The sequence below is a fragment of the Neopelma chrysocephalum genome, unplaced genomic scaffold (assembly GCF_003984885.1).
Source record: "Neopelma chrysocephalum unplaced genomic scaffold, ASM398488v2 Primary Assembly neopelma1_84, whole genome shotgun sequence".
NCBI classification, from domain to species: domain Eukaryota; kingdom Metazoa; phylum Chordata; class Aves; order Passeriformes; family Pipridae; genus Neopelma; species Neopelma chrysocephalum.
The window spans coordinates 1,954,980-1,978,736 of NW_020897746.1; the positions used below are offsets into that span (position 1 = coordinate 1,954,980).

General features: G+C 49.6%; 2 protein-coding genes across 9 annotated transcripts in view; one reads left to right on the forward strand and one right to left on the reverse strand.

Moving 5' to 3' along the window:
- ARHGAP44 (Rho GTPase activating protein 44) overlaps window positions 1-2,714 on the reverse strand; it is a 38,154-nt gene extending 35,440 nt beyond the window's left edge. Inside the window, exon 1 of the mRNA XM_027691827.1 lies at window positions 2,645-2,714. Coding sequence (XP_027547628.1) covers window positions 2,645-2,714 — 70 coding nt within the window. The remainder of the gene's footprint in view (window positions 1-2,644) is intronic.
- A 6,523-nt stretch (window positions 2,715-9,237) lies between these two features.
- Window positions 9,238-21,245, forward strand: CDRT1 (CMT1A duplicated region transcript 1). Of its 8 annotated transcripts, none has more exons than XM_027691621.1 (14): window positions 9,294-9,311; window positions 9,679-9,782; window positions 10,203-10,401; window positions 10,502-10,629; window positions 11,583-11,711; window positions 12,212-12,324; window positions 12,760-12,963; window positions 13,432-13,553; window positions 14,072-14,220; window positions 15,303-15,445; window positions 16,255-16,413; window positions 17,268-17,461; window positions 18,639-18,683; window positions 20,134-21,245. In XM_027691621.1, the coding sequence occupies exons 3-14, from the start codon at window positions 10,308-10,310 to the stop codon at window positions 20,979-20,981; spliced, it is 2,328 nt and encodes a 775-aa protein (XP_027547422.1). In that variant the 5' UTR covers window positions 9,294-9,311; window positions 9,679-9,782; window positions 10,203-10,307; the 3' UTR covers window positions 20,982-21,245. The 8 variants fall into 8 exon arrangements, with proteins under 8 accessions (XP_027547421.1, XP_027547424.1, XP_027547425.1 ...); XM_027691622.1 differs by lacking the exon at window positions 9,294-9,311 and adding an exon at window positions 9,402-9,595; XM_027691620.1 differs by lacking the exon at window positions 9,679-9,782 and having other exon boundaries at window positions 9,238-9,311.
- Window positions 21,246-23,757: the final 2,512 nt, after the last annotated feature.

Genomic DNA, 23,757 nt, shown 5'->3' on the forward strand with positions numbered 1-23,757 from the left:
GGGGGGCTGCTCCCCACCTGCCCAGGGCACTGGGCCTCCAAAGGGCTGCTCTGCCCGTGCTGGCATTGCTCCTGGTTTGAAGGACACTTGACTGATTTAATTGCTCTGGAGCTTCTTGGTGTGGAATAAACAGAATTTGCAGCACTGATTCCTGTGAGGATGTGAAACCTGCTTAGGAAAAGCCCCAGTGACAATCCCTGTGGGCAGCTTTATCCTCCTCATCCCAGTCTACCTGTCCTGCATCTGGATCCGACCCTCAGGATGATCAGAGGCACAGTCCCACCCCGGCAGGGCTCTGTGAGTGGCTGCTCTCTCCCATGGCAGCAGGCAGGCTCAGGCAGGAGAGCACCAGGGCGGTCCCCGCACCAGGCTGTGAGCTCTGATTTGACTCCCAGACCTTTTCCACATGTCCATGTTTCTCTCTGCTAAAGCAGGGTCAGGAACCCCACGCTTGGATCCTGCAAAGCATCTGCTCCCTCTCCACTCCACCACCCTCGTCCTGTCTTCCTGTCTGAAAAATGGGGTTAGAAAGGTGCTCCCAGGATTTTTACAGACTCTTTTAGGACCAATGAGATTTTCCAGTAGTCAGCAGTTCCCATGGGCTGTTGATCATCCCCCCCAAAAAGATGATGGGATGCTGCTGCTGCTATTTTGGTCAGTCCAAACAACCCCTGATGTAGCATTTCCCTGCCAGCTCCAGGGTGATGCACCCAGGGAGGGCAAGGACAGATGGGAGAACATCCCTGGTGGGGGTCTGGGCTGCTGGGGAAGGTGATCTGAGCTAGGGTGCCCTGGAACCAGCAGTGAGGAGGATGCTCCAGAGCTCCTACAAGCGTCTGCCACTAAATTTAGCCATTGCCTGAGGGGGCTGAGGTCGGGAACCACGGGCTTGCTGTGATGGAGGGGAAGGTGGCCGAGCGCCCTGGCTGGGCTGGGACACACCAGGAGCAGCCCTGGCAGGAGCTCCAGCTCTGCTCAGCTGCTCCTGGACACCTCCATCCAGCAGAATGGGGGTGAGGGACCTGGGCTTCTGCTGCAGGAACCCAAAGCCTCTGATCATGCCCAGTGTGGGGTCTTTCCCTGGGACTGTGCCCACGGGAGGCTGTGCCCAGGGGGGCCTTTCCTCCCTGTGATGCTGTCGGTGCATCACACCCCACAACCTGCCTTAGGATCCAGGAACATTTTACAGCCAGGGTGCTCCTGGCATCTCCCCTGGAATCAGCTGGTGCAGCCTCAGCACTTCCTCTACCTCATTTTCCACTCTTAATTGCACAGTCACTGCAGGATGGAAAAAGGAGATATTTTATGGGGTGTCTGAGGGTGGAGACAGGGAATTTTGGCTCCTCTGAAGAGAGACAAAGAGCTGCATGGTTCAGAGCTGTGGTTCCCACCATGGGATCTTTGAGGCACTGACAGTGAGAGGGTGTCCAACCTCCCAGTGGAGCTGGAAGGGTCACGCTCCTGGACACAACTCTGGGAAAATCCCTGTAGGACACAGTAACGGTGGCCACCTTCTCCTGCCTCAAAGGCAGCTTCAAAATACCACTTCAGGCTTCAATCTTCTTGTCTTCACCAACAGTGGTGCCAATAAGGTCAGTCTGACCACCCCGACTTGCCTGTGGCTTTAATCCTCCCTCGTCGTGCACACAGTGACAGAGCTGTCCCTGCCGCCCACCCCCAGCATCTCGGTGCCGTTGAAGCTCCAAGATCTGAGAGCGTTGGCCCAGATGGGTCAAAGCAAATTAGCATCAGAGCAGCCCATTTCAGTGGAAAACCGTCTGACAGTCCAGAGCCCTGACGTGAGCCAGGCTGGCCCCTCGTCCCCACCCGCAGGTGCAGCGCAGGCTCCTCCTGACCCACATCCCTCCCTCCCTCCGTGACCCGGCCTGCTCCCCAAACACGTCACAGACAGATGTCACAGCCCATCCTGCCTCTTGTCAGGGTTTGGTGGGCACCGTGGTGTGGAGGTACCAGGAGCCACAGCCCCCGCTGTGCTGCTGACACCCTGGGATGCTCTCCCAGCAGTGATGAAGCTCTTGGCCTTTCTGCAGCTGATAAGTTCCCTGTGAAAGGGCTTTAATCATATTTCCCTGTTTTCTGTTCCAGGAGGCAGAGATAATGAGGGACAGGAGGGAAGCGGTGCCTGCAATCCCTGCAGCAGGAAAACAGGAGGAAAGGGAGGGGAGGAGCTCGCAGTGGGGTCCCATCCCTTGTCCCTGGGTTGGTGGGCACCCACCTGCCTGGGTGAGCCTGTCCAACCCCGGCTGGCACCCACTGTCCTGTGACCAAGTGCCTGCTCTGTCCTGGCTGAGCTGCTGCTGGAGCACAAGCCCTCATCCTCTGCAGGATTCCATTCCATTCAATTCCATGTCACCATTCCCCAAGCACCAGGAGGCACCAGGCTCTCCACTCCCTCTTTTATTAGTCCCGTGCAAGTGTAAATAATCATTTGGGCACCCAGAAGGAGCAAATTCCCAAGCAGCAGGGCTTGCTGTGATGCCCTGCCTGGGCGCCTGCAGCCTCCCTCTCCTCCCCATTCCCGCTTGGATTTGGCTGCAGCGCCTGGCACGTGGCCGTGCCCCCGGGAAGGGCAGCTCTGCTCCTCCTGCCATCTGCTCCCCTGGCTCTGTGGTGCCCGTCCCACCGCGTGGCATATGGCACTGGAGCTGCCCCTTTTTGGACAGGTAAGGAGCGATGATGCCACTCGGGGCCATGCTGGTGACTCCAGTGAAGGGTCCAGCTCCCTCCCTACCACAGAGACCCTGGGGGTTAAATCCCCTGGGAGAGGGGACCTGGCTGATGCTGGAGGAGGTGCAGAGGTGGCCAGAGCCCCTTGTCCCCAACCCAAAGCCCTCAGGGTCAGTTGGAGGGATCACAAGGCACAGGGAGCCCCACTCTGCCTTCTGTGGGCTCCAAGCCCAAAACCCAGGACCTGGCACCTATTGCAGAACTGCAGAGGAAGGTGTTTCACTCCCAGCTGGAAAACCCCAGCGGAGGAGCTCTGGATCCCCAGGGAAGATGTCCCATCCACAGGGACATGGTATCAGTGCCAAGTCACCAGCTCAGATCCCGGGGTGCATCTCTCCCAGAGGTACTTGGGAGGGTGTGATCTTCCCTCTCCGTTGTGCCAAGTGCAAGTGCTGTTTTTCCCCATTCTTGGAATTAGCACATTTTGATGGGGTTTATGGCCGTGGTAAATACACACACATGGAGCAAAGGAGCAGCGTGCCCTGGGTGAGGACGTGGAGTGATTGCAAGGCAGCAGAGGGGAAGGGGGGGATTCTTTTCTTCTCTCCATAATTACTGCAGGAAGGTGAACAGCAGGATGGGAAGGTTTCAGGGCAGTGCAGCTGTTCTAAGACATGTGTTTTACATCCTTTAGATAATTTTTGTAACAATTCCCCAGCATCCTGCTGGGATGCCCATCTCACCAACAGGGAAAATGGGAGCATGGTAAAGCTCAGCTCATTTTCCATGAGCACAGAGCAAGATTTGCCCTCTCCAAACATTGTTTAAAGATTGAGCCACGTTTATGGAGAACTGGGAGAGGGGTCCTGGTCCCAGTAGGAGCAAGGGCTCAAGGGGAGCAGCAGGCTCTTTTCCTGGAGTGAATCAGAGCATGGAATTGTACCCCTTGTCCATAATCCAGACCCACCACAAGCAGCACAGACGAAGAACCCCCTGCTGCAGCCAGCCCTGCTCTCCAGGGAATTACAGGAGGGATAAATGAATGAATGCTGTGTACTTAAGCAAGCAGGGGCTGTATGGGAAGGGCCTGGTGCAGCTGTAAATCCACCATGGCCTCCCCTCACTCCTCACACCCAGCACACATGGGATGGGTGGTGTGGGGAAGCAGGGGGAGAATTAGAAATTAAAATGCTTTCAGGAAGTTTAATCATATTTTTCAGTTCAATCACAAATGTGGTGCTGGAGATCATTCCCTGTGGTGGTGATGGATTTCCACCATAGGTGGTTCCTCCAGCTTGTCTGATTCCCAGTGTGGCAGCAGGGCTGTGCCTGTGGAGCAGGACCCAGCCAAGTGTTAACAGATATCTGAGCTGTCTCCACACCACAGGGCCAAGTGAGCTTCAGGGCATGTCCACCTTTGATGTGCATCCCTTTGGAGAGGGATGGATCCTGCAGGCACTTCAAACAGAGCCTCCATTCCTTTGCCTTCTGTGCAAACTGTGATTAATGGGCAGAATGTCTGTCTCTCTTTTTTTCTCCCTAATCCAAATGAACTCTGGCAGCCCCTGATTAACCATTGCCCTTCCCATGGCTGTTCCCAGCGCTGGGATTGTGCTCTGCTCTGCTTTGCCACCACTGTCCACATCATCCACTGCTGCCACTCTATTAAAATTAAAACCTTGGTGGACCTCAAGATAGTCGTGGTTGACCCAAGCTGGCCACTGTTGACCTCCTTCTGGCTTCAGGCTCCTCATCAGGCACTGATGATGCTTTGCTGGCCACTGCTTTGCCCACGTCCCACCAGGAGAAAGCTCTGGGACCAAACAAACCATGCTTTATCGCCGAGACAAATCAAACTGTGCCTCTCCCACTCGCCGGGGCAGATCAGGGTTGGCTGATGGTGTAAAACTGGATTTTCTTGAGGCATCCCACAGCAAACCCCAGAAACGACCCCCAGGAGTGTGACAGGGGCTTTAGCATCACACTGCCATGGAGCTGCAGCAAGTGAGAGGGGATGACTGTGATGACAAATGACATAATTACGGCCAGGCTCCGCTGCAGCGAGTTCTGCTGCATTATTAAGAGCAACCAAAAATACTCCCAGCTTAGTCATGAGCTGGTCTGGGCCACGCAGTGAGAGGCTGCTGGGGCTGCCTCACCCCTGGGCTGGCAGAGGGGAAAGGGGGAGAGACTGAAATGCTTTGCAGCCATGTTTACTCATCCTTCATTCCTCATGGAAGAGGCCCCCGGGGGAGCGGAGCACCTCAGAGGCTTTGGGATGCTGACAGGGGAAAATGGCATTAGAATAACATTAATTGCCTTAGTGGAAGTGTAACAGCTTAGTCTAAGCCAGCAGAGCTGAAGCAAAGCAGAGGATCAGGGAAACCTGTGGGCGTAGCTTTGCTTCATGCCCAAGGTGGGATCTGGGAATCAGTTGGAAAATGGGCTTTGATGCGGAAGGTGCAAGAAGAAAGGCAGGGAGGTTGGGTGGGTTTCCCAAAGCCCAGGCTGAAAGCTCCCATGGTGTAAGATCTGCCCACTGGCGCTGTCATGAAGGCTCTGCTCAAAAGCCTGTGGACCAGAAGTCTCCAGAAATGTTGTTTGACACCTTCATTCATGCCCTGGCTGAGGGGGCAGGGTGCACCCTCAGATGACACCGACCCAGGAGGAGTGGCTGCCACCCCAGAGAGGTGCTGCCACCCTGAGGGACCTGGAAAGGCTGGAAACAAGGGCTGAGAGAGACCTGGGGAAGTTCAGCAAGGAGAAACACCAAGTGCTGCCCTGGGAAGGAACAGCCCCCAGCAGCAGAACACGCTGGGAGCAGCTTGGCAGAGATGGCCCAGGGGGTCCTGGTGGCCACCAAAGTGACCATGGGCCAGCAATGCACTGTCACAGCACAGGAGACCACCAGCCTCCTGAGCTGCACCAGGCAGAGCATCTCCAGAAGGTCAAGGGGCAGATCCTGACTGACACACCTTGGGGTGTTGTGTCCCACACTGGGCTCCACAGTAAAAGAGAGATGTGGACATGTTGGAGCGAGTTCGGTGAAGACTAAGGGCCTGGAGCATCCCTCTGATGAGGAGAGGCTGAGAGAGCTGGGATGGTTGAGCCTGGGCAGGAGATGGCTCAGGGAGATCTTACCCACTTGATGGAGATGGATAAGGGAGACAGGGTCAGGCTCCTCTCCAAAGTGCCAAGAGACAATGGGCAAAATGTAGGAAATTCTCCTTAAACAAAAGAAACCACTATTTTATTGGGAGGGTGGTCCAATGTGGGAAGAGGTTGCTCAGAGAGGTTGTGGAGTCTCCATCCTTGGAGATACTCAAAGCCCAACTAGACATGCCCTGGAGCAGCCTCTTCCCACTGGAGCAGGAGGTTGGAGAGGACTCCCAGAGGTGCCTCCAGACTTGGCAACTTGGTGTTTCTGAGACTACAAGCCCCCCATCAGACCCTCTTCCCATCCATGCCATGCCCTGGCTCTGCCCCCCGTGCTCCTCTCTGTGACATGGGACATGTCTGGATCCTGGCCAAGGTTTTTGGACACTTGACTGAGAGACAGGAACACCCATCATGATTTCCTCCAGCAGATCTCCCCAGATCAAATAACCCAGGTGGTTTATCAACTTCTTCATCTTCTCTCATGTTGTTTCTGTGTGAGTTTAGTTCCCAAAACATGACTTTGAATTAATTCTTTTATTTTTTTGTGAGTCAAAATGCTCTTTTTGTTGTTGTTATTGTTGTTGTTCAAGTCACCTGGGTCTTTCCATGTGGGTTTGTAGCAGACCCTGCCCTGCTATTTTAATTTTTGGGGCAGAAAGGTCTCACCAGCTGCTCCTGAAAGGATCCCAAAGCCTTGCAGCGCTCTGCTTCTCTACAGACCCCTGCCCTCCAAAAGCCCTAAGAAGAAAATGAGCAGAAAGAAGGACAAAGTGCCACTGGGTTTGGGTCCATAAGAAGTGGTTTGGACCCACTTTAGGTCCCAGCCCCACCAAGTGCTGAGGTGGCTGCACCAAAGCCCAGCTGGGCTTTTCCCTCCTGACCTGTCCCCAGGCAAAGTGCATTGGCTGATCAAAGTTTATTTGACAACTTCTACCTTCCCCTTGTCTTCCCTGCACACTTGAGAAGAGACACTACACCAACACTATGTTTTGGGTCTTTTGGTTCAACTAGTTTTATGTATTATGAAGAGAAACTCAAAGCAAAGTTCCATGAAGCAGTTCAAGACAAATTCATCATCCCTGGGAGTTGTCTCTTGTTAAACTTCCTGTCTGGTGGCCTGGACTCACAAATTCCAGGATGATTTGTTTGTTTCCTCTATTCCATCAATAAAATATAAACAAATAAAATATACTTATATATTAATAAATGTTTTTTATAAATATTATATATTAATAAAAGTAATAATGATATCAAATGCAAAACACATAAACGCAGATATATGTGAATCTATTTTATATAGAATATTTCATAATGTCATAGAAAACATAACTTAATATACAAATATATAGAAGTATAAATATAATAAAATATAATAACTCTTTTTTTTGTTTAATTAGAAACATTCACCTTTCAAAAAACCTGTCGTGGCAACGAGTGTTGCACTGAAATGCCATCGGTGCCCAGGCAGTGGGCACAGGCTCTGCCTGAGCTCACCCACAGAAGTGGGAATTTTCCGTTGGATTTAAACTTTGCAGCTCAAATTAATCCCCAGGGCTGTTTCTTTTCCTGTCGTTTGAGTGATTTCTTTGTATTGTTTGGCTGCCATGGAAAAAAAAGCCCAGTGTCAGTCACTGAGAGGCTGCTCACCCCCCTGCCAAAATCCCAGTCACCCCACGAGCAAAGTTCCCCACTTGCAGGCACCCAAGCCAAGAATTTAGAGCAATCCATGGGAAGAGCAGGGACGAGATGGGGTGGGACAGGATAAACAAGTGAGTCATGGTGACCTCCTGGCCTCAGGCTCCTGGCCCTGCTGTGGGTTGCCCCTCCAGCCACCACAACCCTCTCCCCCCCAGATCCCTTTGGGGATCCCCCCCAAATCACTTTGGCTGAGTGTGTTCACAGAGCTGGTGGGGCAGGAACCCCTCTGGCCACCAGCAGGAAAAATCAAAATATTGGAACAGAGACATCCTGGGCCTTGGAGGTCCATTGCCAGTAACATTTTTGGTGATTTGAGAGAGAGCTGTAGTAGAGGTGTCAGGAATTGCGTTGTGGCCACGGGAGAGATTGCCCAGAGCCTGGTTGGGATGAGCCCAGCTGGTGGCACCAAAGTTCCTGGCCTGACACCTGCAAACTGCCCTCCTATGTGGCCAAAAATGGGTGCAGGTGCAGAGGCCCTGGCTGTTCCTGTCAGTGCTGCTCAAACACATCCTGGCCCCTCATCCTGCAGCCGGACTGGGAGATGCTCTGCTCTGGGGGAGTGCTGCTGGCTCCTCTCCACCAGCACCATTTAATTCCCTCTGCTGAGGGTCTCCCTCCTCTGCAGGGACTAGTGTGGACCCAAACCTCCACCCTCTTCTCCTCCAGCCCTCTTCTGCAGGAAGAATCACATCTTTTGTTGGGAATTGGCTTGTGACCAGCTCTTCCTGCCAAGAGCTGTGCGTGCTCTTGGTCAGAGGTGTGGTGGCTGAGCCTGTGCCAGATGTTCTCGTGTGCAGCCAGATGTGCTGGTGCTCAGAGCAAGACACAAATTGGAGGAGCCCTGAAGAGGCCAGAGGAACCCTGAGAGGAGTTAACTCCACACCTGAACAACCATGACACCTTGAGTTGATGTTCCTCCAAACCCCAAGTAGAGCCTCAAAATCTTTCCGAAAAAAAATGTGTGTTTCCTATTTTTTGATCTATTTTCCATCAGAAAGGAGTTTGATGGGAAATCGTCACCCAGCAGGTACGTGGCCAGCCATAGTGCCACTCCCTTGGTCTCTGCTTGCTAGAACATCTCCTCCTGGGTCACTGCACTGGAGGCAAGGCAGTGACAAACCAGGCAGTGACCTGGAGGGGACAGGCAAGGCTTGGCCAGGGCAGTGACAGCTTCTTCCACCGAGGGAGCACCAAGCAAAAAGTGTCTCAGTGACCCCGGATTGCTCCTGAGGGGTTTCTCAAAGCTCCCGGCACGCCGGGACAGTCACAGCACGGGGGGGAAGGGAGGTGGGGGGTGGGCAGGGATGTCCTTCACTTGCAAAAGCCCGGAGCCGAAATTGCAAGTCCACCTCCCAAAACGGAATAAGGATGAAGATTCCTCCCAGAAAAAAGGCGCCAGGACAGAAAGGTCTTGCTATTCGTGAAGTCCCCTGGGTGGCCCCTCAACTGCACCTGAGACCACGAGGCTACGAGCTTTCTTTCCTGGGGGCGAGGGTCTCGGGTTGCCCTGTCCTGCCTTGCCTGCCGGAACCCATCCCGAGAGGCTGCCGTCACCCCAGCATTCCCCGGCACCTCGACATTCCCTGGCATCCCCCGTCACCCCAAAATACCCCGTCACGCCGACATCTCCCGTCCCCCGCCTGATCAGCGGGTTCTGCCCGCGAGCTGCGCGGCTCTTAGCAGCAATACGGCCGGCGGTTGGATATTTACGGTAACTGTCGCCGGGCTGTCCCGACGCGGCGGTGACGGGAGGGGACCCCGGGCAGGTGAGCGGCACCGAGACGGGGCTCCGAGGCGACCACGGGGGCCAGAGGGCGGTTCGGTGCCGCGGGGGTCCCCTCCGGACCGGCAGAAGGACGGGGCTGTGCCGGGTCCCCCCGAGCTCCGAACCCCTCCTGGTGCCTGCAGCTGAGACTCGCGGGGGGCTGCGTCGAATTGGAGCTGACCCGGCCGTGTGCTCGGCTGCAGGGTGACCGCGGACCTTCTGAGGGGTGTTGGAGTGGGGCAGAGATGCTTGAGGTGTCCGCGGGCAGCAGCAGGAACTACGAACGTGAGAGGGGCATTCGCTGTGTTTGACCTTCCGTTGTCCTGGGGACAACAGAGACATTAGTCCCCCTTTCTTTCCTTCAGCAGTGTCGTAGCTCTAGTCGTATTTTTACTGAAGAAAATCTTATGGCCAAAGGAAGAGAAGGTTTTCCACTCTTTTCAGTAAAGCAGTGCTATGTCCTTGGCAGGAGGTGGGTTTTAGTCTGGGACAGTCACCCTCTCATGCTATAGGGAGATGGGGAGGAAGCAAAGTGCCTTGTGATAGTAAAGATAAAACTGCTGCACTTCATCCCCAATAAGGTGGGAGTGGGGTCTCCTGTGGCCCCTCTGATCCCCTGATGTTTCCAGCTGTGGAGAGCCCTCAGCGCTCTCCAGGGCAGGGGTGAGGGGGAAGAGTTGTCATGCTGCCCCTCAGACCCCCCTGGTGTGAGCTGTCCTGCCACACCTGGAGTGTTCTCAGCATTTTCCTTTGGTTAATACAGCACCAAAGTAACGAGCAGAAGAGTCAGACTAACACCAACCAACTCCTGCAGGGCTTCACTAACAACAGTGCTGTGAAGGGCCACCAAAACCCAGACACTTACAGGACTGTGAATTCCCCTGTCTGCCAGGTGATCCACCACCAGCAACGTGCTCCCAGCCCAAAACACCCAGTTCAGGAGGGTCCTGATGCAGAGGACAACTCACCCGTGTTTTTAGCTGCTCACCATGTCACCATGGCTCCTGCATGTCTCCAGTCACGCTCTGAAGTCAGCCAGTGCCAGGACTTCACCCGCTGCCTGCCCCTGCAGCTGTCCCTCTACATCCTGGGTAAAGCTGCTCTGATTTTCCCAGGGTGGTTTCCCTCGAGGGTAAGGAATGGTCTCCAGTGTGGACAGGGGTTAGCCAATCTGTCCCTTTAATTTCTCAGGGTTTTTGGATGAAAAATCCCTCAGTGTGTGCTCTGATGTGAACAGTCACTGGGCTTTTCTGGCCGGAGCAGTCAAAGAGGAACACGAGTGTCGAGCCACAGTACAGCAGGATTTCCTGCAGCTGAAGGTATGGAACCTGGGCTCCTGCACTTTAAAAAGAAGGTGTTTTACTGCTGCCTAAGACTTTACATGGAGGCACTTGTACTAGAGGCTGCCTCCCAACTCTACCAGTCTCCATCTGCAGAGCAAAACCAGGTTACCTGTTCACACTGGCTCAAGCAAGCACCAGAGAACAGCTTTTACTGACCTTTAGAGAGCCTGTGACTCCAAAAATGGATCAAAACATTCTTGTCATCAAGAAAGCAGAGTTTGGTCACAATGAAAATACTGGACTTCTTAGAATAGTGGAAATTGGGCAGAGCTACAACAGCTCCCGGAGGCAGCTCAGAAATGAGTTTTATTTGCTCCAGACAGAGCAATGGAAATGCAATGTCTCTCTGAGGAGTGTGAGGTGGTGGTTGGGACACAGGAAAGCAGAATTCATAGGAAAGGCTTGTCCTGGTTAGCAGGACCTGCTGTACACTGAGAGAGGTGTAAAGGTACATCCCCCAAAAGACATTTTGGAGCCTTTGCATGCTTTGATTTGTGAAGCAAGCACAGAACCTCAGCTCTGTGCTAACCTTCAAAGAAGGCTTCATGGAAGGTTTCACATGCTCAAAATGGAACTCAAATGTTGACCAAGGTGTTTTAAGAACCTCTCATCTCAGTGGGTTTGGGTTCTAAACCAATTGAGTGCCCTCCAAAGATGAGATGCGCTCAAAATCTTGCTGATTATTAAAAGTTTAAGACTAGAGTTTGGGGAAAAAGAAAAAAGCAATTACTTTTCACAAGAAGTTAAACCTTAGATAGACAAAGTCATAAATGCAAGGCAGGTCTCAAACAACAACAAGGCAGCGTGTGCAGCTCAGCTTTGCATGTGACTTCAGCATCCCATGGACATCCTGAAGCATCAGCACATGAGCAGCTTCCCTTGTGTGCACGGACTCTGCAGTTATTGTTGCCTCAACTGGTTTATTCCAGGAGTCGTGTCCCAGAAAAACCATTCCAAACTATGCTAAAAGAGTCAGTGTGCAAATTCCACAGTTAAATAAAGAGGGTGATGTCACCGAAGAGAAAGGCAACAACCTGAAGAGACGCAGATCATCAAAGGTATTTCGGAAGCTGTTTGCCTTCCATGGATCCTGCATTTGAGTATTTGGGGGGGAAGAAGGACATGTCTTGGAAGACAGGACAGTGAATTTGGAGTTGCTTTACTCTTCTCCCACTCCTGCTTCTGGCTTGCCCCATCATGAGGGGCTTGCTCAGCACCTTCTCTCATGGGAAGGTGCTCCATTCCCAAATTCCAGCCTCATCCTCATGCATCCCCAGTTGCACACAAAGCCCTGAGGCCAGGGGTGCTGCCAAGCCTGGGCCTTCTTCCCACAAAATAGAGGGTGCAACTCTCAGGGCTTCAAGTTTTGCCACGGAACATGGCATGGGAACAACCCTTGACTAACCAAGGACTTCCTGCACTCTGGGTGTTCCTCAGCAACCCTTTGTGCCTCTGTTGGGCATCATCACTGTAGTGGGGACCAGTATGTTTAATTCTATGGAATAATGCTGCGTTTCTCCCTCCCTCAGTTACTTTTCCCTATTTTTCTTTCCATCAGACAGAGGAAGTCGGTCTGCAGGCAGCCTATCGTAACCTGAAAACCGACAACATCCAGCTGGAAGAGAGAAATGTCTTCTGTGGCTCCTACAATACCTGTGTCCTCATGGCCCAGTGAGTAGACTGCCTGGCTGTGGGGCCAAATAGCAGCTCTACAAACCCTGTCCCACTCCCTGTGATCTTTCTGTGAGAAGGCATGGCTGGGGAAGGGTCTCTCAGCATCAGTGTTAAGGAATCTCCACGTCAAATCCATTATTTTAATAAAGATACCAAGAGAAGCTATTTTTAAAGGCAGCTGGGTTAGCAATCCATGGTGTATCACAAAGCTATGGGGCTGGGAGGAGCCCTCTCCCCTCTTTAAGCCCACCCTCCTGATACAAAGCTGGGTGTGCAGAGCTAGGACCGTGGTTGTGGTGCCCTGCAAAGGATTCACCCACTTTTGCCCATCAGGTTGCTCAGCTGAGCACCAGAGAAATGCCTGTCTCAGCCTCAGAGCTGTTGTACCTTGCAGCTGGCTAAAGCTCACTTCAGTCACTGTTTCTTACCCAGGTCAGACAAAAGAAGAATGATCCATTACAGTGGTGGGAGCTTGGTGGCTGTGGCCTCTGCCAACCAAAGAGTGAGGCTGCTCGGGGTGCCAGGAGGGCAGGAGGTGCCTGCTCTGCTCTATGGCCACGCTGGGAGCACCAGAGCTCTCCACCTCAGTGAGGAGAAAGGGCTCCTGCTCACTGCAGACTTTGACCTCAGCATCAGGTGAGCTGGGGCTGTCCCATGGGATACCAGCCCCTTGGCAAATCTAGGGAGAATGGAAGTATAGGGGTAAAAATGTAATACTAAGCCTGATTTGAGCATTCCAAATTCTCTGACACCTTGGTGGAAAACCTCCTGGTTTTAACCTTGTGTGTGTGGGAGAAGAGTTGGGCACATTATGTATTAGATAATCATCACAGAATCATGGAATGGTTTGGGTTGGAAGGGACTTTTAAAGGCCATCCAGTCCCACCCCCTGCCATGGGCAGGGACACCTTCCACTAGCCCAGGTTGCTCTAAACCCCATCCAACCTGGCCTTGGACACTTCCAGGGATGGAGCATCTACCAATTCCCTGGGCAATCTTAGAGGTGGCATCTATGACCTCTCTGAGCATCTTATTAATGAATAAGATGAATAAGTCATCAGTTAAATTGATCATTGTCTTCCCCCTTTGGTTGCTGCTTTGTAGATGCTGGAATATACACAGTGGTGCCTGTCTGAAAACCTTTAATGGTCACTATGGGACAATCACCTGCTTGGATTTGCATGAAGAGCAGTTTGTGTCAGGAGCTGGAGATGGGATGGTGAAAGGTGAGAGCCAAGACCAGGAGCTTTCAGCCAAAGGCCAACAGTGGAGGATAATGGGCAGAGTACATGGAGCTGTGATGAGTGTGAGCATGGAAGGAAGTGTGTCAGTCAGAGGGTGAATCCTTGTGTCCCATATCTTTCCTTCCAGAAGAACCAAAGCTGAGACACACAGTCTCTAGCTGTCTCTTTGACTAATTCCCATCATTTCTGCTTTTATTCACTATTAATGCCTTTGTGGCTATAATGCCAGCTCAACTCCTGGGCAAGTGCTATCAACTTTCAGCTTTGCCAGAGGTTTCCTTGTAGAGTAAGGATGGAAAAGATGTGCTGTTTTCTGCACTTTACATTCAATTCTTTTGCCATGAAATTATCTTTTTTAAGTCAACACTTGGCTCCACACAGAGCTGCAGGGACAAGGTGTGACTATAATTCCAATGGTTTTTGGAATTCAGATTGTACTCAGCAAAACTCATCTTTTGGGCAGATGTATTTTTAATATTTCTCTACTTTGCCCCTAACAGTGTGGAGCCTGAAGAGTGGGAAATGTCTCAACACTCTGATGCACAACAGTGCTGTCTGGGCAGTGAAAATGGACGGGACCCACGTGGTCAGTGGGTGTGAGCAAGGGCTGGTGAAGGTCTGGTGTGCTGACACAGGTGCTCTGATCAAGGTGAGCTTCTTCTTAGGTGGATGTTTTTGTGCTAAATTATCAAAAATCTGTGCTGGTTTATCATAGGTGTTTTTTTGCTTTTGCCAGAGATTTTCTAAAAAAAGAAAATAATCCCCCAAAACAATCCCAAAAAAAGTCTAAACCAATAAAAGAGATCACAAATAATTTAAGAACTGACTTGCAAACAGCTTGATTTTAAGGCAGGGTTTGATTTGCCTTTCTTCACACCCATCATTATTCATTCTCTCTAGATATGTTCATCTCTGCTCTGGTACAAACATTCAGAACCTGGGAACAGGGTGGGAGGGCTTGACTGACTTGTGGCTGGAGGTATTAAAATGTGGAGATATAGAAATTTGGAGGCCCAAAATGTGAAATCTGCTCTCAGAACCAGTTTATAAAGCTGAAGCAGCTGAGTAACTGCTCAGCACTGTAAGGCTTGAGGCCAGAGCCCATAAATTACCTTATCAGGCATCCAGAATTAGAGAATCACAGAATCAATGAGGTTGGAAAAGACCTCTGAGATTATCAACTCCAACCTTTGACCCAACCCCACCTTGTCACCCAGACCATGGCACTGATGCCACATCCAGGCTCTGCTTAAACACCTCCAGGGATGGTGACTCCACCCCCTCCCTGGCATTATGGCCATTAGTATTAGTCCATATCTGTGAAAGGAGTGAAGCTCTTTACCTGTGGGGAAGAGAGTTGCAAGTTGAGAGATATCTCAGATATCTCAGATATCCCATCTCCAGCCTGGCTATTCCCAACTGAACTCAGCTGGAGATGGGATATCTGAGATATTGTTCCTGGGATCACAAAGGTCTTGGTGCAGTAACATCTATTTATCACACATAATAAAGATGCAAAATAGATGTTAATTCCATGCTAGTGGCTCATCAGCATCAACAAGCTCAGAATATTTCTTTTAAGTGACCATAAGACTAACACAGTTATCCATAGGGTGCATTGCTACAGTGACACCCAATAAAACAATACATTATAGGGCTGGTGTCCTGAATGCCATCAGATACCTCAGCAGCTCTGCTGACAGTGTTGCACCTATTTCTTTTACTTTGCAGACATTAGAGAAGCACCAAGGCCCAGTGAGCTGTTTGTCCTTTGATCAGTGGCACCTCCTCACAGGAGGCAGCGATGGATTTGTCCTGGGATGGAGCATGTTGGGAAACCTTAGGAAATGCCTGATGGCTTTCTTCCATCCTAAGTAGGAATCAGATGTGTTTCAAGTTGTATTCAATAGTGTACCAAACCTGTAAAGAAAATGCATCCCTTATAGGAAAAGAAAATGCCTCAACTGTCAGTCTTAGCATTTGAAATATCCTCACTTTCAACAATTTTCATCCTAAACGCTGTGCCAGGCACCACGTGATCACAACCAGCATTCCTCAGTTGAGACCTGCAACAGCCTGAAATGCAAATCCACAACTACTTGTTCTCAAATAGGGATGACTAAAGACTGAGGGTGCATGGTCCAGTATTCCAAGGATCCCAACCTATGTGCCAGAGGGTATCACACTGCCTGGTCAGACTCTGTGTTGGAGGTGGCCCAGTTTCATGTTGAACCAGACCATTTGTATGTTCTGCCATTTTCTGATACTCTAATTGTATATAGAACTGTGAAAACTGTAGAATCATACTGTTTTCATTGACTTTAAAATTGAAATTTAAAATGCAGCAGATGGCCAGAACCAGGCTGGTTGCTATGGGGAGCACAGAATCATAGAATCACAGAGTGGTTTGGGTTGGAAGGGACCTCAAAGCTCATCTCCTTCCAACACCCTGCCCTGGGCAGGGACACCTTCCAGTAGAAGGATGCAGTGGGCTGGTTGATTTGGACCTGGAGTGATTCTGAAGGACTTCTCTGTTAGAGCTTTTGAGTATGTTGATGAGCTCCTCAGTTCAGCCTGTTGATGGAGCCAGAGCTTTGCATCTCCTCCAGGACAAAATGAGAGTTGCCCGTGTCTCCTTGTGAAAACATGAGGAATGTGCCAACACTTACCTGCTGTGTTTCAGGGCAGTTCTGTCTCTGGAGTTCCTCTACCTCAGAGTCATCAGTGGCTGTGCTGATGGAAAGATCCGTGTCTTTAACTTCTTGACTGGAACCGTCCTGAACGTGTTGGTGGTCAACAGCAGCGGGGACCCCGTGTCTTCTCTCCATGTGGCAGAAAACAGGTTGGTGACAACAGCTGCCATTGGTCTCTGAACCAAATTAGGTAGATTACACTCTAATTTAAGGCATTGTGTATTTTTCCTTCTCACAAATAACTTTTAAAGGGCTCTATTACTTATTGACTGCTTCAATAGTCTGTTTTTGTTCACAATGGCTAAAAAGAGATATAAATTGTTCATCCAGCAATGTACAATTTCCTGCTTCTATACAACCTAAGATACAGACCCAACTGTAAAGCTGAATTCAGAACCCAGTTTTTTTAAGAGGTTGGAGAACCAGGCCAAGGCCTGACAAAGGCTCTCCCTGTCCTACAGCCTCTTTATAAAAGCCATTAATGGAAAATCCTTCCAGGTTCCTGCACCATTAATGAAAGGTAGTTCCCAGCTTTAGTGGAAGCAATGGCTAAAAACACTGCTGTGTTTTCAATGCTGGTTTGGCCACAACTCTAAAACACAGAAATAAATGGGCAGCTGTGAAGAAAACTAATTCCATCCCAACCAGACCCATCACACCTCTCCAATCTATGCTTTGGCATCACTAATAATGTGATATTTCCAGTTTCTTTTAGCACTGCAGTGATATAGCTCAGCCCACTGTTGGCAATTTTCATCCTAATTATTTTAAAACTAATTTCGCCACAGAGCTGAACGAAAAGAGCCCCAGAGAGTTCATACAGAGTACAAGTTAAAATGTGCAGTGTCTGATTGATGGGGTTAATTGTGCTGCTTCCTTCACCAAGGGATGGTTATCTCAGATCTGGGGTTCTGTATTGCACAGAAATAAACGGGTCCCTTAAGCAGGAACTGATGTGTCCATGGTACTTGTGCTTTTAATGGCTCTTCCTTCCCTTCTCCAGGATGGTGATCAACTCCCCAGCCAGAGTGTTGGTGTTCCAGTTCCAGGATGTCACATGGGACTATTCCTTACCTGCCGACAGGGAGGTGAAGGAGAAGGAGAAGGAGAAGCAGCCCAAGGGGAAGTCGAACAGATCCCCAACTCGGCAGCAGAGAATGAGGAGCCAGTCACCAAAAGGCCGTGGAACATCTAAATGTATTGCATTCAACCTCTGGCTTTTCTAAAATGAGTTAGAAATGACTCCAAGTCCCCAGTACCTTCATCCCAGTCAATACACAGACTCTCTGCTGTTTGCAAGAGCAGTCTGGTAGATGTGCTGCTGCATTTCAATGGTTCTGTCATTTTTAGGCTCCTGTAAAACCTTTATGCCTTTTTAGAAGGGTTTAGTGTAAATACAACAGATTTTTCAAGGCAGGCACTGTCATTTTCCAACTGAGTAATAGAGAAATCAGTAGTAGTATTCATATTCTTACAGCTGGTGGGCATGGAAACACACTGCTGATTCAGGGCTTGAATTATTCATTAAAAATACTCTAGAAAGTTATAGAACACCTACATTCAGGATCTGCCATCACTGGGAAATGCAGCTGCATATAAACAGACACCTTTTAAATTGTAACATAGTGATGTCATTTTTTTTTTAAATCAGAGTTATTAAATGCAGAGTGTACCACAAATCTTCCAGCTCCACAACCAAACTGGATATTGCAAATAATCTGATGGGCTAAGAAAGCATTTATGTTTTTAAGATGCCATCAGATGCCAACCTCCTGGATGCAGCTCTACATGGAAAAGACAGGACCTGAGGGAAAAGCTGGAGCTGTGTCAGGGCAGGCTCAGGTTGGATCTCAGGAAAAGGTTCTTCCCCCAGAGGCTGGTTGGGCACTGCCCAGGCTCCCCAGGGCAGTGGGCACAGCCCCAAGGCTGCCAGAGCTCCAGGAGGGTTTGGACAATGCTCTCAGGGACAGGGTGGGATTGTTGGGGTGTCTGTGCAGGGCCAGGGTTTGGACTGGATGATCCCTGTGGGTCCCTCCAACTCAGCATATTCTGTGGTTCTTTGATTCTATGATTCTATGATCCACAGCTGTAGAAACAGGAAACAAACAGGGATTGCACTATATTTTAACTTTAGTGGCAAAAAAGTATGGGTTGTGTATAGATAGTATGTTTTAAAATAAACATATGAACTCTGTAAGGTTTTCTAGTAATCAAGTATCCTTGGATTGTTTCTAATACTTATACATTTAGAAGCTGTGATAAGAGCAAAACAGTAACAAAGACCTGAAATCTTATCAGCTGTGGAGATTTTATGTAATAAAGAAAAGTTTAACAGCAGTAATGTTTAGAGATGGCTTATTCTTCTCTTTGCCAGCTCCCCCCCGTGAACTGAAGAAATCAGCAGCTTCCCAGCAGCCAGGTAGGACAGTAATTCCTCAAAGAAGTGCACTAAGATAAATGAATGGATTAATCTAAAGATAAAGGATCTCTAGAAGCCAGGCCCATTCTGGGTGACAGGTCTGCAGTGGTAAAACTGATCCTGCAGAGCCTGGGGTGGCTACAGGAGCTGCTTCAGATCAATCAAACACACAGGACAAGTGCTCAGCTCAAGCTGTAGGGCTCTGCTATCCAGGTTTTTATGGTCTCCTATTTTTTGTTTCTTTTATCAGGTGTAGGAGAATTCAGCACCAAATTTATTCAGGCAGTTGGTATTTAATCAATAGCAGCAACTCAAAATTGTTTAAAATAATATATAAATTGTGTCAGCCAGCAAAGACATGGCAACCTGAAACTTGAAAATGAGACAGAACTGAGATCACAATAGTGCCTGTGGCCATGTGGCATTTGTCTCCTTTGGTTTTGCTCAGGTGTTTTATTCAGAATCTGTTGGGATCTTAAACTTTCAGACATACTCTGACATCTTCCTTCAGAAGAGCTGTACCAACTGAAAGGCTCTAGCCCCAGACTCCTGGAGTTGGTAACACAGGGTCACACTATGTGCGGATGAAACACCTCTAAATTCTGTTAATTTAGAGAAACTAGCAGGATTTTCATTAGTTTTTTGCTGTATTCTGCCTTGCTGCACTGTAAATGTTTTCTGAAATACACTTCTAGAGGGCAGAAGTTTCAGGTAACCGGTCTGGAGGAACAGACTTGTATTGTGAAGAAATGCTACGTGAAGAGTGTGACATTGCAAAGCCAAATGATAAATGAATCTCTGTGACAAAGACATCTGTGTCATTGTCCACAGTTAGTTCTTAGCCAAGGACATCATCACACAGTCCATCCTGGCATGTGTCACACAGCACAGGTCACTCCCTCACCCCCTGAGCAGCAGAACCGGGCTATGAAAAGTCTCGTGATTCCCAAGAGCAGCTCTGAGTTGTGATGGTTCCCAGTGATTCCCAAATGCTGGTTAATCAGAGATTTCTACCAGCAACTGACTTGTCTTGAAGCCTTTTCCCAAAGCACAGACTGTAGGACAAGAAGGGGGTGCATGGGGAGAGGTGGTGGGGAACCTCACAGCTTTTAGAAACCATGGTTTCAAACAAGGTGGACATCAAACCATCCACACACAAACACAATGCTTGTTACAGAATCTGGCTCTAGTTCATGGCAAGGGACACTTCACAGCTATCCAAGGCAAAATTCTCTCCTTTGGCAGCGTGACAGGGAGGCCAAGGATGAGCAAACAGCAATGGCACCATTGGTTTGCAGCTTCCTATGCTGCCTGTTCTGCAGATAAACCTGGCCTGTCCACGTGTGTCAATCCAGTCCCCATCCCTGGTCTCACTCAAGTGCTGCCCTGCCAACAACTACCACAAAAACTATCCCCAACTCCAAATGTATTGCTTTATTTTTGGATACAGATGGTGAACCTGAACATGGCCCTTCTCTCCCTGCACCTGCACAGCCTGACGAGGCAGAAGACACTTGGCAGCCTGTAAAGAGGAGAAGCACAAGTCATCCAATGTCCCCTTCAAAGCTCCTCCTAACAATCAGCACACTGCAGAACACCTCCAAGTCAGCCCTAGTCAGCTCCACTACTGAGCACTCTGCCAAAGCCAGGGAATCATGGAAACGTCCACGGGAACATCAGCAACAAGGCCCTGGAAAGGTACCAATGTCCAAAACCCCTCTGCAACACAAAAAGGATCAGACAGAGCAGCTCCAACGAGCGAGACTGCACAGTGATTCTCTGACTATGAAAACAATTTCTACACCCTTTGAAACCAAAATGCTGCGGCTCAAGCTGAAAAATTCCTTGTACGGCCCCAGTGTGAAATCCTCCATCCCTGCTCCCTGTGTTGTACGTCCCAAGGCTTTGCTGGGAGAAAACAAAGTTCCCGGGGGCCATGGTAAAGCTGTTCCTCTCCCCAGAGACAGGGTTCAGTTCATTGATCTCTGTACAGCTTCTTCTGAGTTGATCAAACCAACACAAAGGAAAAATGAAGTTTCCAGGAGAATAAAGCCCTCTCGTTCACATAAGCCAGACCCTTTCCGGAGGGACGGTGGGTTCAGGCTTCTGACAGCAAAGCAGGAGTATGAGGCAGCAGCTGCAGCTCAGTGCCAGGCACAGCAGACAGAGCCCACAGAAGAGCAGGAAAGAGCAAGGCAGAAAGCCTGGTTAAGGAAGGTTAAAGGCCTACCTGTGGATTCTTTTACTGGGGAGGGGAAAACACCCATTCCTGAACTTGGGTATAATGTGTGGGTATAATCCCTTAGTCCAACTAATAACCACTGCCTGAGGATTTTGGTGTCCAGCTGAGTCTGCCATGTCAAGACCCTTGTGCTTTCTAAAAGTAAAAGACATCCCCAGTGTAAGTTTTCCTAAGAAATATGATTGGTATATCCAGCTATTTCTCAAGGCAGCAAAGGGACCGAGCTCTGTCCTGGATTTAACTTGCTACACCTGCTGTTACAACAGACTGTTTGACACTAACACAGCTGTGTGCAAATAATAATAAAATATCTTATTAGAGTTCATGTGGATTAATTAGAGTGTCTAAGATGAAGGTGTGTGGACTGAAAACTGGCTGAGCAGCTGAGCCCGGGGGTGGGATCAGTGGCACGAAGTCTAGTTGGAGGCCAGTGACTAGTGGTGTAGACCAGGGGTTGATATTGGACCTGATTTTGTTTAATATCTTCATTAATTAATGCCCTGGCTGATAAGGAGCCACCCAGGAGGAGTGGCTGCTATCCCAGAGAGGTGCTGTCATCCAGAGGGACCCGGACAGGATGGAGACAAGGGCTGAGAGAGACCTGGGGGAATTCAGCAAGGGGAAACACCAAGTACTGCCCTGGGGAGGAACAGCCCCACAGCACCAAGACCTGGCTGGAAATCAGCTTAAAACTTAATTCCTCTTAAATATAAAATAAAGGTCAGAGTTTCTATTTCCCCATTTTTGTTGATAAATGCCTAAAAATGTACTTGGTTGTGGAAGGTACCCTACCCATGGTAGGGGGGTTGGAACTAGATGATATTTAAGGTCCCTTCCAACCCAAAGCATTCCATGATTCTGTGATTTCCACTAATGCTCAGGACTTAAATTGCCTTGAGCTGGGAAGACAAAAACCTCTCTAGTTGTCCAACTTTGAGTATTTAGGCCAGCATACCATAAATTTCTGTTATTCTCTTGCATTAGAGGCTTAAGACAGGCCACTCCTGCCCAAGGACATATCAAGGGACCTTTCAGCTGCAGTTCTGCTTTGAAATGAAAGCCTCTGAAACTCTCCATACAGTGGGGTCATGAGTAGTTTTGGTTTGTTTATTGTAATGTTATCTTCAACTCCAAAGCCTGAGATTACGCCAGACCTTGCAATCGTGTAAAATAACAAGAGAGGGGCTGGCAACTGGCCTGGATCAGCACATCTGTGCCACTGGGACTGTCACTGCCTGAGGTGGCTTTGCCTGGCACTGGTTTCCAGGCATGAAGCAGCAAGGACTTCACAGGCAGCCACAGGATGGCACTTTCCCCAAAGAAATCAGGTGTAAGCCCAGCCAGAGGCCCTTTGGCACAACCCCCTTGGGAAAAAAAGCATCTCCTAGACAGAGAGTGATGGGAAAACATCGCGGAAAGGCTGATGCCTTCTTAGCCGTGCTGAAGTGAGGAGGATCAGGGGGTTGTGTTCCTACTTGGAGTCAATAAATCAGCACCTCCCTCCAGGTGTGCAGGCTCAGGTATGTGGAAGATGCTACAGCCAACAGAGGTGGTGTGAGATCATCTACAGGGCAGTGCTGGACCAAGTCCTGGGATCAGCTTCAGCTCAGCACAGCAGCTGCAAAGTTGGGAGAAGTTGTCACAGATTCACTGGAAGGGAATTAACCTGTGGCAAGATGTCACGTGGCAGGTGAAGTCACAGAGGTAAATGAGAGGAGGTGGTTTTTCATAGACTCCCAAAATGGTTTGGGTTGGAACGGACCTTAAAGCTCACCCTGTCCCACTCACCATGGGCAGGGACACCTTCCACTAGCCCAGGTTGCTCCAAGCCCCGTCCAACCTGGCCTTGGACACTTCCAGGGATCCAGGGGCAGCCACAGCTTCTCTGGGCAACCTGTGCCAGGGCCTCACCACCTCCGCAGGAAACAATTTCTTCCCTGTATCTCATCTAAACCTACTCTCCGTCAGTTTTACTACATTAATCACTCACTTCTGAATTAAACTGTCCTGTCCTGTCCCCTGGACCTTCACATGTGCAGCGGCAACAACCTGGGGTGCAGTGGCAGAACTGGGTCATGCAGGATGTGACACACCTGTGAGCAGAGGAACCCACTCCGAGGGGTGTCAGGAGAGTTTCAATGCGAGTTTTGCCATATTGGGTGTCCCTCACGTTGTACCTGTCACCCACAAAGTGCAGATATTACCCTGATGTGATGACACCGCGTTGATGTCACAGCAGTTCTGTCTGTGCGGCTCCACAGGTGTTTTTGAACAACTGTGGTCGTAGCTGGAAGTGTTGCCATTTCAGCAGAAATACCTGATGCTGAGAATAAAAAATCCCCAAAACCCTCCAAAAAACCCCCCAAAGAGGCAAGACTGCCCCTTTCAGTTATTTTTCAGGGATACTTTTGACTTGTTTGGTTTTGGGGTTGTATTGTTTTATTATTTGTTTTGTCGTTTTCTTTTTGCTTTGTCCTGCAAGAAAACGTTGGAGGCTTTAAAAAGAAAAAAAAAACCAAAAAACAAAAATAAACCAACCCCCCCCAAACAATAAAAAACCTCAAACAAACAAACAAAAACCTCCAAAAAACCAAAACCCTCCAAAAAAACACCCCCCACCCAAAAAATCCCCCCAAAAAACCAAACAGGCGAGATTGTTCCCTTGAGATGTTTTTCAGCGGAATTTTTGACTTTTTTTACCTTTTTTTTAATTTTTTGACTTCCGGATAATTTAACACAGAACGTTATGTGCTGCTGCTTCGCGTCATAACGGGCCGGGATCGACGCCAGGATCGGGATCGGGGGTCGGGATCGGAATAGGGGGCCTGGATC

Bases quoted from the DNA above. Each gene is read 5' to 3' on its own strand.
- CDRT1 (XM_027691620.1), top strand. From the start codon at position 10,308: ATGGCTCCTGCATGTCTCCAGTCACGCTCTGAAGTCAGCCAGTGCCAG. The intron at 11,712-12,211 runs GTATTTCGGAAG...TCTTTCCATCAG, and splicing joins AGAGACGCAGATCATCAAAG to ACAGAGGAAGTCGGTCTGCA. The intron at 13,554-14,071 runs GTGAGAGCCAAG...TGCCCCTAACAG, and splicing joins TGGAGATGGGATGGTGAAAG to TGTGGAGCCTGAAGAGTGGG.